The 20,398-nt window shown below is 48.0% G+C and overlaps 1 protein-coding gene across 2 annotated transcripts in view; it reads right to left on the reverse strand.

The window, feature by feature from the left end:
• Nucleotides 1-20,398, reverse strand: part of ice2 (interactor of little elongator complex ELL subunit 2) — a 108,569-nt gene that overhangs the window by 58,527 nt on the left and 29,644 nt on the right. For both annotated transcript variants that reach the window (XM_078532612.1, XM_078532611.1), the window contains exons 8-10: nucleotides 20,053-20,237; nucleotides 15,477-16,410; nucleotides 2,407-2,582 (exon numbers count right to left, since the gene is read on the reverse strand). In XM_078532612.1, coding sequence (XP_078388738.1) covers nucleotides 2,407-2,582; nucleotides 15,477-16,410; nucleotides 20,053-20,237 — 1,295 coding nt within the window. The remainder of the gene's footprint in view (nucleotides 1-2,406; nucleotides 2,583-15,476; nucleotides 16,411-20,052; nucleotides 20,238-20,398) is intronic.

Here is a 20,398-nt window from a genome sequence, read left to right on the forward strand (position 1 = left end):
GTTCCTCGCTGACAGTGTTCTCCGTAGAGTACAACTCAAGGAATTGTCTTACCCACCTCTCCGACTATATATTGCAGTCAGTAATGACCTCCCCTGCCTTTGTTTTCAATGGAGCTGTTTTCTGTTGTCAAAAAAACCAACAAGTTGATAGAGTAAATAGGGAAAAAACTGGGCAACACTCTGGGCACCTTTGGTGATTTTTATTTGTTCAAGTTTTTGTTCAAACACCTTTGCAAATTGGTAAACATGAAATGCTCCAGGAACCAATGCAATCAGGCACCAGTTTTAGAAATGTAACTTAAAAGCAAAACTGTGCATTGTTAAATATTCTTTGATGCTCTTAAAAGTGGCGACAGTTTTATTTTGGCACAGCTGAAAGTGGGGGATATTTTTCGGCCGCCAGCAGTGAGTAACCTGATTTTAATTCACTGAACAATCATTTTCTAAACCACTTCCTGGTTATATCGAGGTGCAATATTCAGATTCTTTTAAAGAAAAGAAAAAGCTTTTAAAATGTGCATATTAGTGTCCTTGTGACACAAAAAAACAGATTAATTGTTGGAGCGTCCTCAAATCCCACAAAAGAGCAGTTAGCAGCAACTCCCCCCCACCCACCCCCCGTGATTAACTCACCCCCGGGGGCGTGGCTAGTTTCTCTTTAAAATCAGCACAAGGGACTGCAGAAGCTCGACTTGCGCTGATACAATTTGTGCTTGAAATTCCGCAATCCTTTACACTGCCTCGTGCTGATTTGTGGGTCAAACGAGCACAACCTGGCAGAAACTCCTGCCCATTGCTCCACTAGCAGCAGCAGTGTTAGGCAGAGGACACAGGTTTAAGATAATTGGCAAAGAAAAGAGGGCGGATGTGGAGAGTTTTGTTTTTAACCTCCCCCCCGCCACCCCCGCCTCAGTGTGATTTGGAATATACTGCCTGAACGAAGCAAACTCAACAGGAACTTCCAAAAGGGAAAATAAATATCTTAAAGGGGAAAAAAATCTGCAATGCCACTGGGGAAAGAGCAGAGGGTGTGGAATTAGCTGGAATGGTTCTGATGGGCTCAATGGCCTCCTTCTGTGCTGTATGGTTCTATGATATTATGCTACCTGGTTAAATTTCACTGTGTGCATGCGAATATCTGAAATTGAAAACCACTTTCTCGCTTGTACTTTCAAGATCTAAGTTTTGAAAGTCAGGCAAAACATCACCCCACACAATACAGGCAAGGGTTGATTTATTTTCTGTAATTTTCACTCTTAGATAAATTAGAGCAGCGTATAACATTGTGAACCCGCTAAAAATATTCCATGCAACTGATTTATAGCTTCCTCCTTCCCGAATGGATTCCTCCTTCTTTATAAACAGGAAACAGAAAGCCTGCAGAGACAGTGCTACCGATAGATAAACTACCACACCAAAGGGAGAAAAGAGTGTTAATGGGGACGCGCAATTTGTCAGCTATAATCACAATGGTTTCTTTTAAGCTTTATTGAAAGGCTAAATGTCGCAAATAGCTGTCAGCAGCCCAGGCAGTTCTGTCTGAATGGTGGTTTCAGAACTGCAAACAGATTTGACCCAGTCATGTTGGCTGGAATCATTAACAGTTTACAGATTGATCAATGTGACAGAGCGAGAGGAATTCCCCAAACTGCTGCTGCTGGGGTTGGGGGGGATTGGTGGAGGTGGGGGGAGGGCCGCTGCATTAATTTAACACTTACTCTGAGTGCATATAATTATGGCTTCCACATTTTAATTACCACAGCTGTATTAAACAGGCAAGTCACCCAGCAAACCTCGTGGAATACAATTGATGCATAAGCATTCACACTTGATTGAATTCTTAGAATAGTGAAGAAGTGTGCTGATTTTTTATTCCAACACTTAATTTCAAACTAAATTTGATGATGGGCCACATCAAACTATATTTTTTTCTAAGTCCGATGGCCAAAGGCTTTGTCAAAGAGCTAGATTTTAAGAAAGGCTTTGAAGGAGGAGAAAGGGAGATAGGGAGGCCGCGAGGCTTAGGGAAGGAATGACAGAGTTTAGGCCCCAGTCAGCTGAAGGGACAGCCGCTAATGGTGGAGCTATTAAAATCGGGAATGCTTGAAAGATCAGAATTGCATGAGTGCAGATATCTTAGAGAATTTGGGCTGGAGGGGATTAGAGATTTGGAGGGGCGAGAGGTCATGGAGGGGTTTGAAGGCAAGGATGAGAACTTTAAAATCGAGGCACAGTTTAATTGGGGGACAGTGTAGGTGGGCCAGCACACGGCCTTTGGTCCGCGTTAGGACACGGGTAACAGAGCGTTGCAAGACCCCGAGTTTACGGAGACTACACATGGTGGGGCCTGACCATTTTGTATCAAGGAAACCCTGACAGTGCAATGTTGATAAGCGAGGCACTCACCTTCTTTGCTACCGCTTTGTTTGAGCGTGGTCTGATCTGTGTTTTGTGAACATTACCACGTACGAGTAACAGGAGATCAGACAAGCTGAAGAGTTTGTAGGTGACATTGCCGCTTGGAGGAGCTGTGTAATCAGACTCTGCTTCATTGCAGCTCTGTAACTCCTCTGAGAGGAAACCTAAACAGGGAACAAACCACAGTATATTTCACAATAACTCATCAGTTTCTTTTATATAAGTAGAGATACTAAGTAGCGTTTGATGCTCCCAGTTCATTTTTCTGATATAATTAGACTGAGTGCATGGGAGTTTCTTAATAACTAGCCAAGGCACCCCACCACTTCTGATATAAGTGAAAGTTAGAAGGATATTCAAAAGGCAAGTCACAAAAAGACTCAAGGATAAACTTTCACTCAAAACATGAGGCCTTTTCCATCCTGCTCTCCACTGAGTGTGTGTCAGCACATGGAGTCACTGTGTGTGTGTCAGGACAGGGAGTCACTGTGTGTGTGTCAGCACATGGAGTCACTGTGTGTGTCACACATGGAGTCACTGTGTGTGTGTCAGCACATGGAGTCACTGTGTGTGTTGGCAGCACATGGAGTCACTGTGTGTGTCACACATGGAGTCACTGTGTGTGTGTCACACATGGAGTCACTGTGTGTGTCAGTACATGGAGTCACTGTGTGTGTGTCACACATGGAGTCACTGTGTCTGTGTCAGTACAGGGAGTCACTGTGTGTGTGTCAGCACAGGGAGTCACTGTGTGTGTCACACATGGAGTCACTGTGTCTGTGTCAGCACATGGAGTCACTGTGTGTGTGTCACACATGGAGTCACTGTGTGTGTGTGTCAGCACATGGAGTCACTGTGTGTGTGTCACACATGGAGTCACTGTGTGTGTGTCACACATGGAGGCACTGTGTGTGTGTGTCAGCACATGGAGTCACTGTGTGTGTGTCACACATGGAGTCACTGTGTGTGTCAGCACATGGAGTCACTGTGTGTGTCACACATGGAGTCACTGTGTGTGTGTCACACATGGAGTCACTGTGTGTGTCAGCACATGGAGTCACTGTGTGTGTGTGTCACACATGGAGTCACTGTGTGTGTGTGTCACACATGGAGTCAGTGTGTGTGTGTCAGCACATGGAGTCACTGTGTGTGTGTCACACATGGAGTCACTGTGTGTGTCACACATGGAGTCACTGTGATTGTGTGTCAGCACATGGAGTCACTGTGTGTGTGTCACACATGGAGTCACTGTGTGTGTCACACATGGAGTCACTGTGTGTGTCACACATGGAGTCACTGTGTGTGTCACACATGGAGTCACTGTGTGTGTGTGTCAGCACATGGAGTCACTGTGTGTGTGTCACACATGGAGTCACTATGTGTGTCACACATGGAGTCAGTGTGTGTGTCACACATGGAGTCACTGTGTGTGTCACACATGGAGTCACTGTGTGTGTCACACATGGAGTCACTGTGTGTGTGTCAGCACATGGAGTCACTGTGTGTGTGTCAGCACATGGAGTCACTGTGTGTGTCACACATGGAGTCACTGTGTGTGTGTGTCAGCACATGGAGTCACTGTGTGTGTGTCAGCACATGGAGTCACTGTGTGTGTCACACATGGAGTCACTGTGTGTGTGTGTCAGCACATGGAGTCACTGTGTGTGTGTCACACATGGAGTCACTGTGTGTGTCACACATGGAGTCACTGTGTGTGGCAGCACATGGAGTCACTGTGTGTGTGTCAGTACAGGGAGTCACTGTGTGTTGGCAGCACATGGAGTCACTGTGTGTGTGTCAGCACATGGAGTCACTGTGTGTGTCACACATGGAGTCACTGTGTGTGTGTCAGCACATGGAGTCACTGTGTGTGTGTCAGCACATGGAGTCACTGTGTGTGTGTCACACATGGAGTCACTGTGTGTGTCACACATGGAGTCACTGTGTGTGTCTCAGCACATGGAGTCACTGTGTGCGTGTCAGCACATGGAGTCACTGTGTGTGTGTCACACATGGAGTCACTGTGTGTGTCACACATGGAGTCACTGTGTGTGTGTCAGCACATGGAGTCACTGTGTGTGTCACACAGGGAGTCACTGTGTGTGTCACACAGGGAGTCACTGTGTCTGTGTCAGCACATGGAGTCACTGTGTGTGTGTCAGCACATGGAGTCACTGTGTGTGTCACACATGGAGTCACTGTGTGTGTGTCAGCACATGGAGTCACTGTATGTGTGTCACACACATGGAGTCACTGTGTGTGTCACACATGGAGTCACTGTGTGTGTGTCAGCACATGGAGTCACTGTGTGTGTGTCAGCACATGGAGTCACTGTGTGTGTGTCACACATGGAGTCAATGTGTGTGTCACACATGGAGTCACTGTGTGTGTGTCAGCACATGGAGTCACTGTGTGTGTCACACAGGGAGTCACTGTGTCTGTGTCAGCACATGGAGTCACTGTGTGTGTCACACATGGAGTCACTGTGTGTGTGTCAGCACATGGAGTCACTGTGTGTGTGTCACACATGGAGTCACTGTGTGTGTCACACATGGAGTCACTGTGTGTGTGTCAGCACATGGAGTCACTGTGTGTGTCACACATGGAGTCACTGTGTGTGTGTCAGCACATGGAGTCACTGTGTGTGTGTCAGTACAGGGAGTCACTGTGTGTGTGTCAGCACAGGGAGTCACTGTGTGTGTCACACATGGAGTCACTGTGTGTGTCAGCACATGGAGTCACTGTGTGTGTGTGTCAGTACAGGGAGTCACTGTGTGTGTGTCACACATGGAGTCACTGTGTGTGTGTCAGTACAGGGAGTCACTGTGTGTGTGTCAGCACATGGAGTCACTGTGTGTGTGTCAGTACAGGGAGTCACTGTGTGTGTGTCAGCACATGGAGTCACTGTGTGTGTCACACATGGAGTCACTGTGTCTGTGTCAGCACATGGAGTCACTGTGTGTGTCACACATGGAGTCACTGTGTGTGTGTCACACATGGAGTCACTGTGTGTGTGTCACACATGGAGTCACTGTGTGTGTGTCAGCACATGGAGTCACTGTGTGTCAGCACATGGAGTCACTGTGTGTGTGTCACACATGGAGTCACTGTGTGTGTGTCACACATGGAGTGACTGTGTGTGTCACACATGGAGTCACTGTGTGTGTCACACATGGAGTCACTGTGTGTGTGTCAGCACATGGAGTCACTGTGTGTGTCACACATGGAGTCACTGTGTGTGTCACACATGGAGTCACTGTGTGTGTCAGCACATGGAGTCACTGTGTGTGTCAGTACATGGAGTCACTGTGTGTGTGTCAGCACATGGAGTCACTGTGTGTGTGTCACACATGGAGTCACTGTGTGTGTCACACATGGAGTCACTGTGTGTGTCAACACATGGAGTCACTGTGTGTGTGTCAACACATGGAGTCACTGTGTGTGTCACACAGGGAGTCACTGTGTGTGTCAACACATGGAGTCACTGTGTGTGTCACACATGGAGTCACTGTGTGTGTGTCAACACATGGAGTCACTGTGTGTGTCACACATGGAGTCACTGTGTGTGTGTCAACACATGGAGTCACTGTGTGTGTGTGTCACACATGGAGTCACTGTGTGTGTGTCAACACATGGAGTCACTGTGTGTGTCACACATGGAGTCACTGTGTGTGTCACACATGGAGTCACTGTGTGTGTGTCAGCACATGGAGTCACTGTGTGTGTCAGCACATGGAGTCACTGTGTGTGTCACACAGGGAGTCAGTGTGTGTCAGCACATGGAGTCAGTGTGTGTCACACATGGAGTCACTGTGTGTGTGTGTCAGCACATGGAGTCACTGTGTGTGTTGGCAGCACATGGAGTCACTGTGTGTGTTGGCAGCACATGGAGTCACTGTGTGTGTGTCAGCACATGGAGTCACTGTGTGTGTCAGCACAGGGAGTCACTGTGTGTGTGTCACACATGGAGTCACTGTGTGTGTGTCAGCACATGGAGTCACTGTGTGTGTGTCACACATGGAGTCACTGTGTGTGTGTCACACATGGAGTCACTGTGTGTGTCACACATGGAGTCACTGTGTGTGTGTCAGCACATGGAGTCACTGTGTGTGTCACACATGGAGTCACTGTGTGTGTGTCAGCACATGGAGTCACTGTGTGTGTGTCACACATGGAGTCACTGTGTGTGTGTCAGCACATGGAGTCACTGTGTGTGTCACACATGGAGTCACTGTGTGTGTGTCACACATGGAGTCACTGTGTGTGTGTCACACATGGAGTCACTGTGTGTGTCACACATGGAGTCACTGTGTGTGTGTCACACATGGAGTCACTGTGTGTGTGTCAGCACAGGGAGTCACTGTGTGTGTCAGCACATGGAGTCACTGTGTGTGTGTCAGCACAGGGAGTCACTGTGTGTGTGTCACACATGGAGTCACTGTGTGTGTCAGCACAGGGAGTTACTGTGTGTGTGTCAGCACATGGAGTCACTGTGTGTGTCACACATGGAGTCACTGTGTGTGTGTCAGCACATGGAGTCACTGTGTGTGTTGGCAGCACATGGAGTCACTGTGTGTGGCAGTACATGGAGTCACTGTGTGTGTGTCAGTACAGGGGGTCACTGTGTGTGTGTCACACATGGAGTCACTGTGTGTGTGTGTCAGCACATGGAGTCACTGTGTGTGTGTCACACATGGAGTCACTGTGTGTGTGTCACACATGGAGTCACTGTGTGTGTGTGTCAGTACATGGAGTCACTGTGTGTGTGTCACACATGGAGTCACTGTGTCTGTGTCAGTACAGGGAGTCACTGTGTGTGTGTCAGCACAGGGAGTCACTGTGTGTGTCACACATGGAGTCACTGTGTCTGTGTCAGCACATGGAGTAACTGTGTGTGTGTCACACATGGAGTCACTGTGTGTGTGTGTCAGCACATGGAGTCACTGTGTGTGTGTCACACATGGAGTCACTGTGTGTGCGTCACACATGGAGTCACTGTGTGTGTGTGTCAGCACATGGAGTCACTGTGTGTGTGTCACACATGGAGTCACTGTGTGTGTCAGCACATGGAGTCACTGTGTGTGTCACACATGGAGTCACTGTGTGTGTGTCACACATGGAGTCACTGTGTGTGTCAGCACATGGAGTCACTGTGTGTGTGTGTCACACATGGAGTCACTGTGTGTGTGTGTCACACATGGAGTCACTGTGTGTGTGTCAGCACATGGAGTCACTGTGTGTGTGTCACACATGGAGTCACTGTGTGTGTCACACATGGAGTCACTGTGATTGTGTGTCAGCACATGGAGTCACTGTGTGTGTGTCACACATGGAGTCACTGTGTGTGTCACACATGGAGTCACTGTGTGTGTCACACATGGAGTCAGTGTGTGTGTGTGTCAGCACATGGAGTCACTGTGTGTGTGTCACACATGGAGTCACTATGTGTGTCACACATGGAGTCAGTGTGTGTGTCACACATGGAGTCACTGTGTGTGTCACACATGGAGTCACTGTGTGTGTGTCAGCACATGGAGTCACTGTGTGTGTGTCAGCACATGGAGTCACTGTGTGTGTCACACATGGAGTCACTGTGTGTGTGTGTGTCAGCACATGGAGTCACTGTGTGTGTGTCAGCACATGGAGTCACTGTGTGTGTCACACATGGAGTCACTGTGTGTGTGTGTCAGCACATGGAGTCACTGTGTGTGTGTCACACATGGAGTCACTGTGTGTGTCACACATGGAGTCACTGTGTGTGGCAGCACATGGAGTCACTGTGTGTGTTGGCAGCACATGGAGTCACTGTGTGTGTGTCAGTACAGGGAGTCACTGTGTGTTGGCAGCACATGGAGTCACTGTGTGTGTGTCAGCACATGGAGTCACTGTGTGTGTGTCAGCACATGGAGTCACTGTGTGTGTGTCAGCACATGGAGTCACTGTGTGTGTGTCACACATGGAGTCACTGTGTGTGTCACACATGGAGTCACTGTGTGTGTGTCAGCACATGGAGTCACTGTGTGTGTCACACAGGGAGTCACTGTGTCTGTGTCAGCACATGGAGTCACTGTGTGTGTGTCAGCACATGGAGTCACTGTGTGTGTCACACATGGAGTCACTGTGTGTGTGTCAGCACATGGAGTCACTGTGTGTGTGTCACACACATGGAGTCACTGTGTGTGTCACACATGGAGTCACTGTGTGTGTGTCAGCACATGGAGTCACTGTGTGTGTGTCAGCACATGGAGTCACTGTGTGTGTGTCACACATGGAGTCACTGTGTGTGTCACACATGGAGTCACTGTGTGTGTGTCAGCACATGGAGTCACTGTGTGTGTCACACAGGGAGTCACTGTGTCTGTGTCAGCACATGGAGTCACTGTGTGTGTCACACATGGAGTCACTGTGTGTGTGTCAGCACATGGAGTCACTGTGTGTGTGTCACACATGGAGTCACTGTGTGTGTCACACATGGAGTCACTGTGTGTGTGTCAGCACATGGAGTCACTGTGTGTGTCACACATGGAGTCACTGTGTGTGTGTCAGCACATGGAGTCACTGTGTGTGTGTCAGTACAGGGAGTCACTGTGTGTGTGTCAGCACAGGGAGTCACTGTGTGTGTCACACATGGAGTCACTGTGTGTGTCAGCACATGGAGTCACTGTGTGTGTGTGTCAGTACAGGGAGTCACTGTGTGTGTGTCACACATGGAGTCACTGTGTGTGTGTCAGTACAGGGAGTCACTGTGTGTGTGTCAGCACATGGAGTCACTGTGTGTGTGTCAGTACAGGGAGTCACTGTGTGTGTGTCAGCACAGGGAGTCACTGTGTGTGTCACACATGGAGTCACTGTGTCTGTGTCAGCACATGGAGTCACTGTGTGTGTCACACATGGAGTCACTGTGTGTGTGTCACACATGGAGTCACTGTGTGTGTGTCACACATGGAGTCACTGTGTGTGTGTCAGCACATGGAGTCACTGTGTGTGTCAGCACATGGAGTCACTGTGTGTGTATCACACATGGAGTCACTGTGTGTGTGTCACACATGGAGTGACTGTGTGTGTCACACATGGAGTCACTGTGTGTGTCACACATGGAGTCACTGTGTGTGTGTCAGCACATGGAGTCACTGTGTGTGTCACACATGGAGTCACTGTGTGTGTCACACATGGAGTCACTGTGTGTGTCAGCACATGGAGTCACTGTGTGTGTCAGCACATGGAGTCACTGTGTGTGTCAGCACATGGAGTCACTGTGTGTGTGTCAGCACATGGAGTCACTGTGTGTGTCACACATGGAGTCACTGTGTGTGTGTCAGCACATGGAGTCACTGTGTGTGTGTCAGCACATGGAGTCACTGTGTGTGTGTCACACATGGAGTCACTGTGTGTGTCACACATGGAGTCACTGTGTGTGTCTCAGCACATGGAGTCACTGTGTGCGTGTCAGCACATGGAGTCACTGTGTGTGTGTCACACATGGAGTCACTGTGTGTGTCACACATGGAGTCACTGTGTGTGTGTCAGCACATGGAGTCACTGTGTGTGTCACACAGGGAGTCACTGTGTCTGTGTCAGCACATGGAGTCACTGTGTGTGTGTCAGCACATGGAGTCACTGTGTGTGTCACACATGGAGTCACTGTGTGTGTGTCAGCACATGGAGTCACTGTGTGTGTGTCACACACATGGAGTCACTGTGTGTGTCACACATGGAGTCACTGTGTGTGTGTCAGCACATGGAGTCACTGTGTGTGTGTCAGCACATGGAGTCACTGTGTGTGTGTCAGCACATGGAGTCACTGTGTGTGTGTCACACATGGAGTCACTGTGTGTGTCACACATGGAGTCACTGTGTGTGTGTCAGCACATGGAGTCACTGTGTGTGTCACACAGGGAGTCACTGTGTCTGTGTCAGCACATGGAGTCACTGTGTGTGTCACACATGGAGTCACTGTGTGTGTGTCAGCACATGGAGTCACTGTGTGTGTGTCACACATGGAGTCACTGTGTGTGTCACACATGGAGTCACTGTGTGTGTGTCAGCACATGGAGTCACTGTGTGTGTCACACATGGAGTCACTGTGTGTGTCACACATGGAGTCACTGTGTGTGTGTCAGCACATGGAGTCACTGTGTGTGTGTCAGTACAGGGAGTCACTGTGTGTGTGTCAGCACATGGAGTCACTGTGTGTGTGTCACACATGGAGTCACTGTGTGTGTGTCACACATGGAGTCACTGTGTGTGTGTGTCAGCACATGGAGTCACTGTGTGTGTGTCACACATGGAGTCACTGTGTGTGTCAGCACATGGAGTCACTGTGTGTGTCACACATGGAGTCACTGTGTGTGTGTCACACATGGAGTCACTGTGTGTGTCAGCACATGGAGTCACTGTGTGTGTGTGTCACACATGGAGTCACTGTGTGTGTGTGTCACACATGGAGTCACTGTGTGTGTGTCAGCACATGGAGTCACTGTGTGTGTGTCACACATGGAGTCACTGTGTGTGTCACACATGGAGTCACTGTGATTGTGTGTCAGCACATGGAGTCACTGTGTGTGTGTCACACATGGAGTCACTGTGTGTGTCACACATGGAGTCACTGTGTGTGTCACACATGGAGTCACTGTGTGTGTCACACATGGAGTCACTGTGTGTGTGTGTCAGCACATGGAGTCACTGTGTGTGTGTCACACATGGAGTCACTATGTGTGTCACACATGGAGTCAGTGTGTGTGTCACACATGGAGTCACTGTGTGTGTCACACATGGAGTCACTGTGTGTGTGTGTCAGCACATGGAGTCACTGTGTGTGTGTCAGCACATGGAGTCACTGTGTGTGTCACACATGGAGTCACTGTGTGTGTGTGTCAGCACATGGAGTCACTGTGTGTGTGTCACACATGGAGTCACTGTGTGTGTCACACATGGAGTCACTGTGTGTGGCAGCACATGGAGTCACTGTGTGTGTTGGCAGCACATGGAGTCACTGTGTGTGTGTCAGTACAGGGAGTCACTGTGTGTTGGCAGCACATGGAGTCACTGTGTGTGTGTCAGCACATGGAGTCACTGTGTGTGTCACACATGGAGTCACTGTGTGTGTGTCAGCACATGGAGTCACTGTGTGTGTGTCAGCACATGGAGTCACTGTGTGTGTGTCACACATGGAGTCACTGTGTGTGTCACACATGGAGTCACTGTGTGTGTGTCAGCACATGGAGTCACTGTGTGTGTCACACATGGAGTCACTGTGTGTGTCTCAGCACATGGAGTCACTGTGTGCGTGTCAGCACATGGAGTCACTGTGTGTGTGTCACACATGGAGTCACTGTGTGTGTCACACATGGAGTCACTGTGTGTGTGTCAGCACATGGGGTCACTGTGTGTGTCACACAGGGAGTCACTGTGTCTGTGTCAGCACATGGAGTCACTGTGTGTGTGTCAGCACATGGAGTCACTGTGTGTGTCACACATGGAGTCACTGTGTGTGTGTCAGCACATGGAGTCACTGTGTGTGTGTCACACACATGGAGTCACTGTGTGTGTCACACATGGAGTCACTGTGTGTGTGTCAGCACATGGAGTCACTGTGTGTGTGTCAGCACATGGAGTCACTGTGTGTGTGTCACACATGGAGTCACTGTGTGTGTCACACATGGAGTCACTGTGTGTGTGTCAGCACATGGAGTCACTGTGTGTGTCACACAGGGAGTCACTGTGTCTGTGTCAGCACATGGAGTCACTGTGTGTGTCACACATGGAGTCACTGTGTGTGTGTCAGCACATGGAGTCACTGTGTGTGTGTCACACATGGAGTCACTGTGTGTGTCACACATGGAGTCACTGTGTGTGTGTCAGCACATGGAGTCACTGTGTGTGTCACACATGGAGTCACTGTGTGTGTGTCAGCACATGGAGTCACTGTGTGTGTGTCAGTACAGGGAGTCACTGTGTGTGTGTCAGCACAGGGAGTCACTGTGTGTGTCACACATGGAGTCACTGTGTGTGTCAGCACATGGAGTCACTGTGTGTGTGTGTCAGTACAGGGAGTCACTGTGTGTGTGTCACACATGGAGTCACTGTGTGTGTGTCAGTACAGGGAGTCACCGTGTGTGTGTCAGCACATGGAGTCACCGTGTGTGTGTCAGTACAGGGAGTCACCGTGTGTGTGTCAGCACAGGGAGTCACTGTGTGTGTCACACATGGAGTCACTGTGTCTGTGTCAGCACATGGAGTCACTGTGTGTGTCACACATGGAGTCACTGTGTGTGTGTCACACATGGAGTCACTGTGTGTGTGTCACACATGGAGTCACTGTGTGTGTGTCACACATGGAGTCACTGTGTGTGTGTCACACATGGAGTCACTGTGTGTGTGTCAGCACATGGAGTCACTGTGTGTGTCAGCACATGGAGTCACTGTGTGTGTGTCACACATGGAGTCACTGTGTGTGTGTCACACATGGAGTCACTGTGTGTGTGTCACACATGGAGTCACTGTGTGTGTCACACATGGAGTCACTGTGTGTGTCACACATGGAGTCACTGTGTGTGTGTCAGCACATGGAGTCACTGTGTGTGTCACACATGGAGTCACTGTGTGTGTCACACATGGAGTCACTGTGTGTGTCAGCACATGGAGTCACTGTGTGTGTCAGCACATGGAGTCACTGTGTGTGTGTCAGCACATGGAGTCACTGTGTGTGTGTCACACATGGAGTCACTGTGCGTGTCACACATGGAGTCACTGTGTGTGTCAACACATGGAGTCACTGTGTGTGTGTCAACACATGGAGTCACTGTGTGTGTCACACAGGGAGTCACTGTGTGTGTCAACACATGGAGTCACTGTGTGTGTCACACATGGAGTCACTGTGTGTGTGTCAACACATGGAGTCACTGTGTGTGTCACACATGGAGTCACTGTGTGTGTCAACACATGGAGTCACTGTGTGTGTGTGTCACACATGGAGTCACTGTGTGTGTGTCAACACATGGAGTCACTGTGTGTGTCACACATGGAGTCACTGTGTGTGTCACACATGGAGTCACTGTGTGTGTGTCGGCACATGGAGTCACTGTGTGTGTCACACATGGAGTCACTGTGTGTGTCACACAGGGAGTCAGTGTGTGTGTGTCAGCACATGGAGTCACTGTGTGTGTCACACATGGAGTCACTGTGTGTGTGTGTCAGCACATGGAGTCACTGTGTGTGTTGGCAGCACATGGAGTCACTGTGTGTGTTGGCAGCACATGGAGTCACTGTGTGTGTGTCAGCACATGGAGTCACTGTGTGTGTCAGCACAGGGAGTCACTGTGTGTGTGTCACACATGGAGTCACTGTGTGTGTGTCAGCACATGGAGTCACTGTGTGTGTGTCAGCACATGGAGTCACTGTGTGTGTGTCACACATGGAGTCACTGTGTGTGTGTCACACATGGAGTCACTGTGTGTGTGTCACACATGGAGTCACTGTGTGTGTCACACATGGAGTCACTGTGTGTGTGTCAGCACATGGAGTCACTGTGTGTGTCACACATGGAGTCACTGTGTGTGTGTCAGCACATGGAGTCACTGTGTGTGTGTCACACATGGAGTCACTGTGTGTGTGTCAGCACATGGAGTCACTGTGTGTGTCACACATGGAGTCACTGTGTGTGTGTCACACATGGAGTCACTGTGTGTGTGTCACACATGGAGTCACTGTGTGTGTCACACATGGAGTCACTGTGTGTGTGTCAGCACATGGAGTCACTGTGTGTGTGTCAGCACAGGGAGTCACTGTGTGTGTCAGCACATGGAGTCACTGTGTGTGTGTCAGCACAGGGAGTCACTGTGTGTGTGTCACACATGGAGTCACTGTGTGTGTCAGCACAGGGAGTCACTGTGTGTGTGTCACACATGGAGTCACTGTGTGTGTGTCAGCACATGGAGTCACTGTGTGTGTGTCACACATGGAGTCACTGTGTGTGTGTCACACATGGAGTCACTGTGTGTGTGTCAGCACAGGGAGTCACTGTGTGTGTCAGCACATGGAGTCACTGTGTGTGTGTCAGCACAGGGAGTCAATGTGTGTGTGTCACACATGGAGTCACTGTGTGTGTCAGCACAGGGAGTCACTGTGTGTGTGTCACACATGGAGTCACTGTGTGTGTCACACATGGAGTCACTGTGTGTGTCAGCACATGGAGTCACTGTGTGTGTCACACATGGAGTCACTGTGTGTCAGCACATGGAGTCACTGTGTGTGTGTCAGCACATGGAGTCACTGTGTGTGTGTCACACATGGAGTCACTGTGTGTGTTGGCAGCACATGGAGTCACTGTGTGTGTGTCACACATGGAGTCACTGTGTGTGTTGGCAGCACATGGAGTCACTGTGTGTGTGTCAAACATGGAGTCACTGTGTGTGTGTCACACATGGAGTCACTGTGTGTGTGTCAGCACATGGAGTCACTGTGTGTGTCACACATGGAGTCACTGTGTGTGTGTCAGCACATGGAGTCACTGTGTGTGTCAGCACATGGAGTCACTGTGTGTGTCAGTACAGGGAGTCACTGTGTGTGTTGGCAGGCAATGGTTTTCTGCCAGGGCACTGGCAACACTGCTTCAACTGGCAAGCTGGAGGAACAGGGAAGTGGCTCAATCTTCCCTCACGCTGCTTCTGGTTGGCACCTAAGCACCCACCCCTACTCACAGCCAGATCCTACCCACCCCCTAAGCTGTACTTTACCAGAACCTAACCTCAGATAGTACAGCTGTGGTTGGAAATCGATAACAATGACAGAACATAAACACATGGGCAGAATACTTCAGCACATAAAATGACTCTGCCCTCTTAAGCCCACTCCAATTCCAGTCTCTGGACTCCCAATGTACAACAACAAGAACTTTACAGTGTTTTACACAATTACTTTTCCTGTTCTTAGAAAGCAGCATCACTAGCAATTGCCAACAGGTAGACAGTATCAATGTCATGTAGTCCTTCCTCCTCAATGCTACATTATATGTAATACTTTAAGACAAACTCCAATATGAAGAATATCGCTGTCCTTACGTGTGCTGTTCTGGGCTGCCATGTACCAAGAGCTGGGCACAGTCCTGAATGCCGGGGAACTCTGCTTGGCGGTAGGTGGCGATTGGCCGTGCGCTGGGTTTACGCGCTGCGAGTTCTGTTCTTGGGTTATTTGTGGCTGATCTATCAGACGTTTGCGACTTGGTTTTAACAGTTCACACTGCATTTTCATAATCTGCCCAACTGGGTCAGACTCCTTCAAGAGGGGCTGTGATGCCTTTCTTTTTCGCCTTGGGACAGTTGTGCTCTGTATTTGGCTGCTGGGTACGCGTGGTTCAGGCGATGGTGATCGAGGGGTATCTGGAATGATATCTTTGGGATCCTGACGATTGAGCTTCTCTGAGATGGACCCCTGATTTGGACTCTGAGCTGATTTCACGTTACTTTCCATATAACTTGTATCAATGACCAGTCGCTCGCCATCAGAGTCACTGTCAACAAAGTTATCATCCCTTTCTAAAGCAAACCCCTTAATAAAGGCCGTTTCATCTGAATCTGTGCCAGGCAATGCATCACTGTCTCCTTCACTTCCTCTCTCTTTCTTAGAGTCAGTCATCTTCTGGTCTGATTTGAAGCCCCCCTCACAATCAGTGGTCTCTTCAGTGTTTGATTCTCCACTATGGCTGAGTTTGGACATCCTGAAGCTAAGCCGCTTCTGCTGCATTATTTTTTTGGTTATCTCCAGGGGATTTGCTTCCTCCTCCATAACTTCCTTCTTCTTATCGTCCTGTGTTGCAGGAGGAGATAGGGGCGTGCTGGGCATCGAGGTGCGTTTACAGGCATCGACGCCCTTTGGCTTTTTTGAGGCCGGGGGAATCGATCCAAACGTTTCCAGTTCAGTGAAGTCGGTAGCAAGGTCAAAGTTCTTGTTTTCATGTGTGCTGAGGCTTCTTTGGTCTTCACAGGAACGGAAGTCCTATATTTAAAGGGAGGAAAACAGGCACCGTTACTGGGGACAATTTGTATAATTAGAAGACACACCAACTTCATGAAAAGGGGGGTTCGGGCAAACTTTTCATTTGTAAGCAAACAGCTAGCAGTGACTTCAATCCTATGGGAGCACATTATTGCGCCACGTGGGATACCTTGAGCGGGGTTGTTCTCTCAAGTGTCATGTCCACACTTGGCTTGTGGGTGTAGCGCACAAGCCCAGCATTAATTGTCCATCTCCAATTATCCTCGAGAAGGTCTTGGTGAGTCGCCTTCTTCAATACAACTAAGCGGCTTTCTAGGCCATTTCGCAGGGCAGTTGAGAGTCAACCACATTGCTGTGAGTCTGGAGTAACATGTAGGTCAGACCAGGTAAGGATTTACTTTCCTAAAGGACGTTAATGAACTGGATGAATTTATTTTACAACAGTCCAGTAGTTTCATGGTCACCATTACGGAGATTAGGTTTTTATTCCAGGTTTATTTAACGCCGTGGGATTTGAACTCATGGCTCAGATTCATTTGTCCAAGCAAAGGGATTATTCCTCCAATAACAAACATTATGCTACTGTGCCCCATAAATATAAGACCATTACTAAATAATAACTAATTAATAAATCGAATAAGGAATTCAGGAGAAACTCTTTACCCAGAAAGGGGTGAGAAGGTGAAATTTGCTACATACATACCAAAACACCAAACAAGGAGTGGGAGTAGGCCATTCAGCCCCTCGAGCCTGCTCCACCATTCAATGAGATCATGGCTGATCTGATAGTAACCTGAAATCTGTATCCCACCTACCCCTGATAACCTATCGCCCCCTTGCTTACCAAGAATCTATCCATCTCTGTCTGAAATGGAAAACCCTTTATTTTTAAACAGTGACCCCTAGTTCTAGATTCTCCCACAAGAGGAAACATCCTCTCCACTTCCACCCTGTCAGGATCTTATATGTTTCAAACGAGTCACCTCTTACTCTTCTAAACTCCAGTGGATACAAGCCTAGTCTGTCCAACCTCACCTCGTAAGACGATCCACCCATTCCAGGTATTAGTCTGGTAAACCTTCTCTGAACTGCTTCCAACGCATTTACATCCTTCCTTAAATAAGGTGACCAATACTGTACATAGTGCTCCAGATGTGGTCTCACTAGTGCCCTGTATAACTGAAACATAACCTCCCTACTTTTGTATTCAATTCCCTCACAATAAACGATAACATTCTATTAGCTTTCCTAATTACTTGCTGTACTTGCACACTAACCTTTTGTGATTCACAAGTTGAGGTTAATAACAGATACATTTAAGAGGAAGCCAGATTGAATACACTAGGAAGAAAGGAATAGAAGGCTGTGCTGGTAGGGTGAGATGAGGAGAGGGTGGGAGGAGGCTTGTGTGGCACATAAACACTGGCATAGGCCCATCGCTTGCCATTTCAACACCCCACCCTGCTCTCATGCCCACATATCTGTCCTTGGCCTGCTGCAATGTTCCAGTGAAGCCCAATGCAAACTGGAGGAACCGCATCTCATCTTCCGATTAGGTACTTTACAGCCTTCCGGACTTAAACAAGTTCGGACCACGAACTCTCCCCTCCATCTTTGCCCCCTCTTTAATCCAATTGCTTTTTTATTGTTTTTATAATTTTAATTTTTAAATTTTTAAAAAATGTATTTGTCTTTTCACTCCCTTTCCCCTACCCACCTCCCAGCCCCCACAGGGCCACCTGTCACTTGTTTCTATGTTGTGCTTTCACAGAGCACCGACACTTGTTCTGTTTTAACACATTCTGCTATCTTACCTTTATGGCGCTATCAGCACCTTCTCTAGTCTTTACCACCACTATTAACACTCCCTTTGCCTTGTGTCCATGACATCTTTGTCAGTCTCTCATCTCCTACATATCCCTGGATCTTCTATCTTGCTTCTCCTCATCTCAAACAGTATAAAATCCATCACATTTCCACTTCTCTTTAGCTCTGAAGAAGTCATGTGGACTCGAAACATTAACTCTGTTTCTCTCTCCACAGACGCTGCCAGACCTGCTGAGTTTTTCCAGCACTTTTTGTTTTTACCCCAGCATAGACCAGCTGTTTTTTTCTAATTTATTTAATAAATTCTCTAATTTATCTCACTGCTGTTTGTGGGGCCTTGCTGTATGAAAACAAACTAAGGTATACAGCAATTCAGTCAAATAGTAATGTTCAGAGCTTGAATTGGAAACTTAACTGCATAAAGCTGTAAAAATTAAAATTCATTCTGAGCATTTTTTAAAAAAAATAATTGCCGCAAAACAAAAAGTCAGGAATCTGGTTATGCCACGAGGTTAGAACTTCTTAAAAAATCATTCATGGGATGTGGGTATCATTGGCACAACCAACATTTATTGCCCATCCCTAATGCCCTGGAGATGGTGGTGGTGAGCTGCCTTCTTGAATACAACTAAGTTGGTTTGCTGGGCTATTTCAGAGGACAGTTAAGAGTGTCTGGCGTGGGTCTGGAGTCACATACAGGCCAGGCCAGGTAAGGTTGGCAGATTTCCTTCCCTAAAGACGTCAGTGATCCTGATGGATTTTTTACAACCAGTAGTTTCACGGTCACCATTATTGATTGTACTTTTTTTTCCCCAGATTTCTATTCAAATTAAATTTCTATTCAAATTAAATTTCTATTCAAATTAAATTTCTATTCAAATTAAAGTTAAACTCCCCAAGTGCTGTGGTGGAATTTGAACTTGTTTCGGGGTCACTAGTCCAGTAACGTAACCAATGTGCGATCGCACCCCTAATTATCACCATATGTTGACCCCTGTTGGGAAACTCTTCACATACCGGATAACAAAATCCTGGAGGTTATGGTCAGGGGGCAATGGCTGGGGAGAAACATGAAATATGAGGCTTGGTTTCGGAGAAGATTCAAGAGCTTCTCATAAAACAACCGAATGATGGCACTAAAAGGTATGGCAAAATTAATAATAAGAGAAGAAATAAGAGGCATCGGCACAAGTTAAGCACATTCCGCTATTCAACACGATTACAACTGATCTTGGGCTTCAACTCCATTTTCCCACCCGCTCCCCGCATCCCTTGATTCCTTATTCACCAACAATCTGTCCACGCCAGCCTTCAGTGTATTCAACGATGGAGCACCCACAACCCTCTGGGGTAGAGAATTCCAAAGATTCACAGCTCTTTGAGTGATGCCCTTTAATAAACTTCAATTGTTACTTTCATCACAACAAATAAATTGATAATATCAGTGAACAGCTGTAAGAAATGAGGATGCAAGGTCTGTAATTATTCCTGTCTGGGATACACTCCCTTAAAGGTTGGAGCATGCAGGTTCAGTGGTAGCTTTCGAAAGGAACTGAATCAATATTTGAAGGGGCGAAAGGGGCTGAGGGAAAGAGAGGGGAGCGGGACTAGAGTCGGTACAGATACCATGGGCTGATGGTCTCCTCCTGTGCTGTGACTTTCCTGTAACTAGCTGGTGTGAGTATGATGTCAGAGTCCACAACATGAAGTGTCTGAAGTCTGGGCTTGCAATAGAGACAGAATCATATATCATTGTTTCCGTTTCTGTGAGACAATGTTGAGTTTCAGACAGAATGGTTGATTACAAAATCTTACTTTCTCCGCGAACATGTCAGATCTTTCAGGTTTGTCTAGCGTCATGCTAGACACAGTGATGTAATATTTTTTCGTCATCAACAGGTCAAGAGGAACTTCGTAAAACAGCAGGTTCTTCTCCCTCACAGTCAGGTTTTTCTTTGGTAGGGGCGAGTCAATGAAGACAACTTTCACCATCTTATTTCCTTTGAAGACAAAAGCAACATGACATTTAAATCGCAAGCTAATGTTGGTAACCCTCAGACAACGTGCAGTTAGCATGCAGGGCTTGGTGAGCATGAAGGACAATGCACACCAACCAAACAATACACATTCTTCAAAGCGCATCATGGGCTAGATCAGATCT

The sequence above is a fragment of the Cetorhinus maximus genome, chromosome 30, assembly GCF_964194155.1.
Source record: "Cetorhinus maximus chromosome 30, sCetMax3.hap1.1, whole genome shotgun sequence".
In the NCBI taxonomy this organism is placed as follows: domain Eukaryota; kingdom Metazoa; phylum Chordata; class Chondrichthyes; order Lamniformes; family Cetorhinidae; genus Cetorhinus; species Cetorhinus maximus.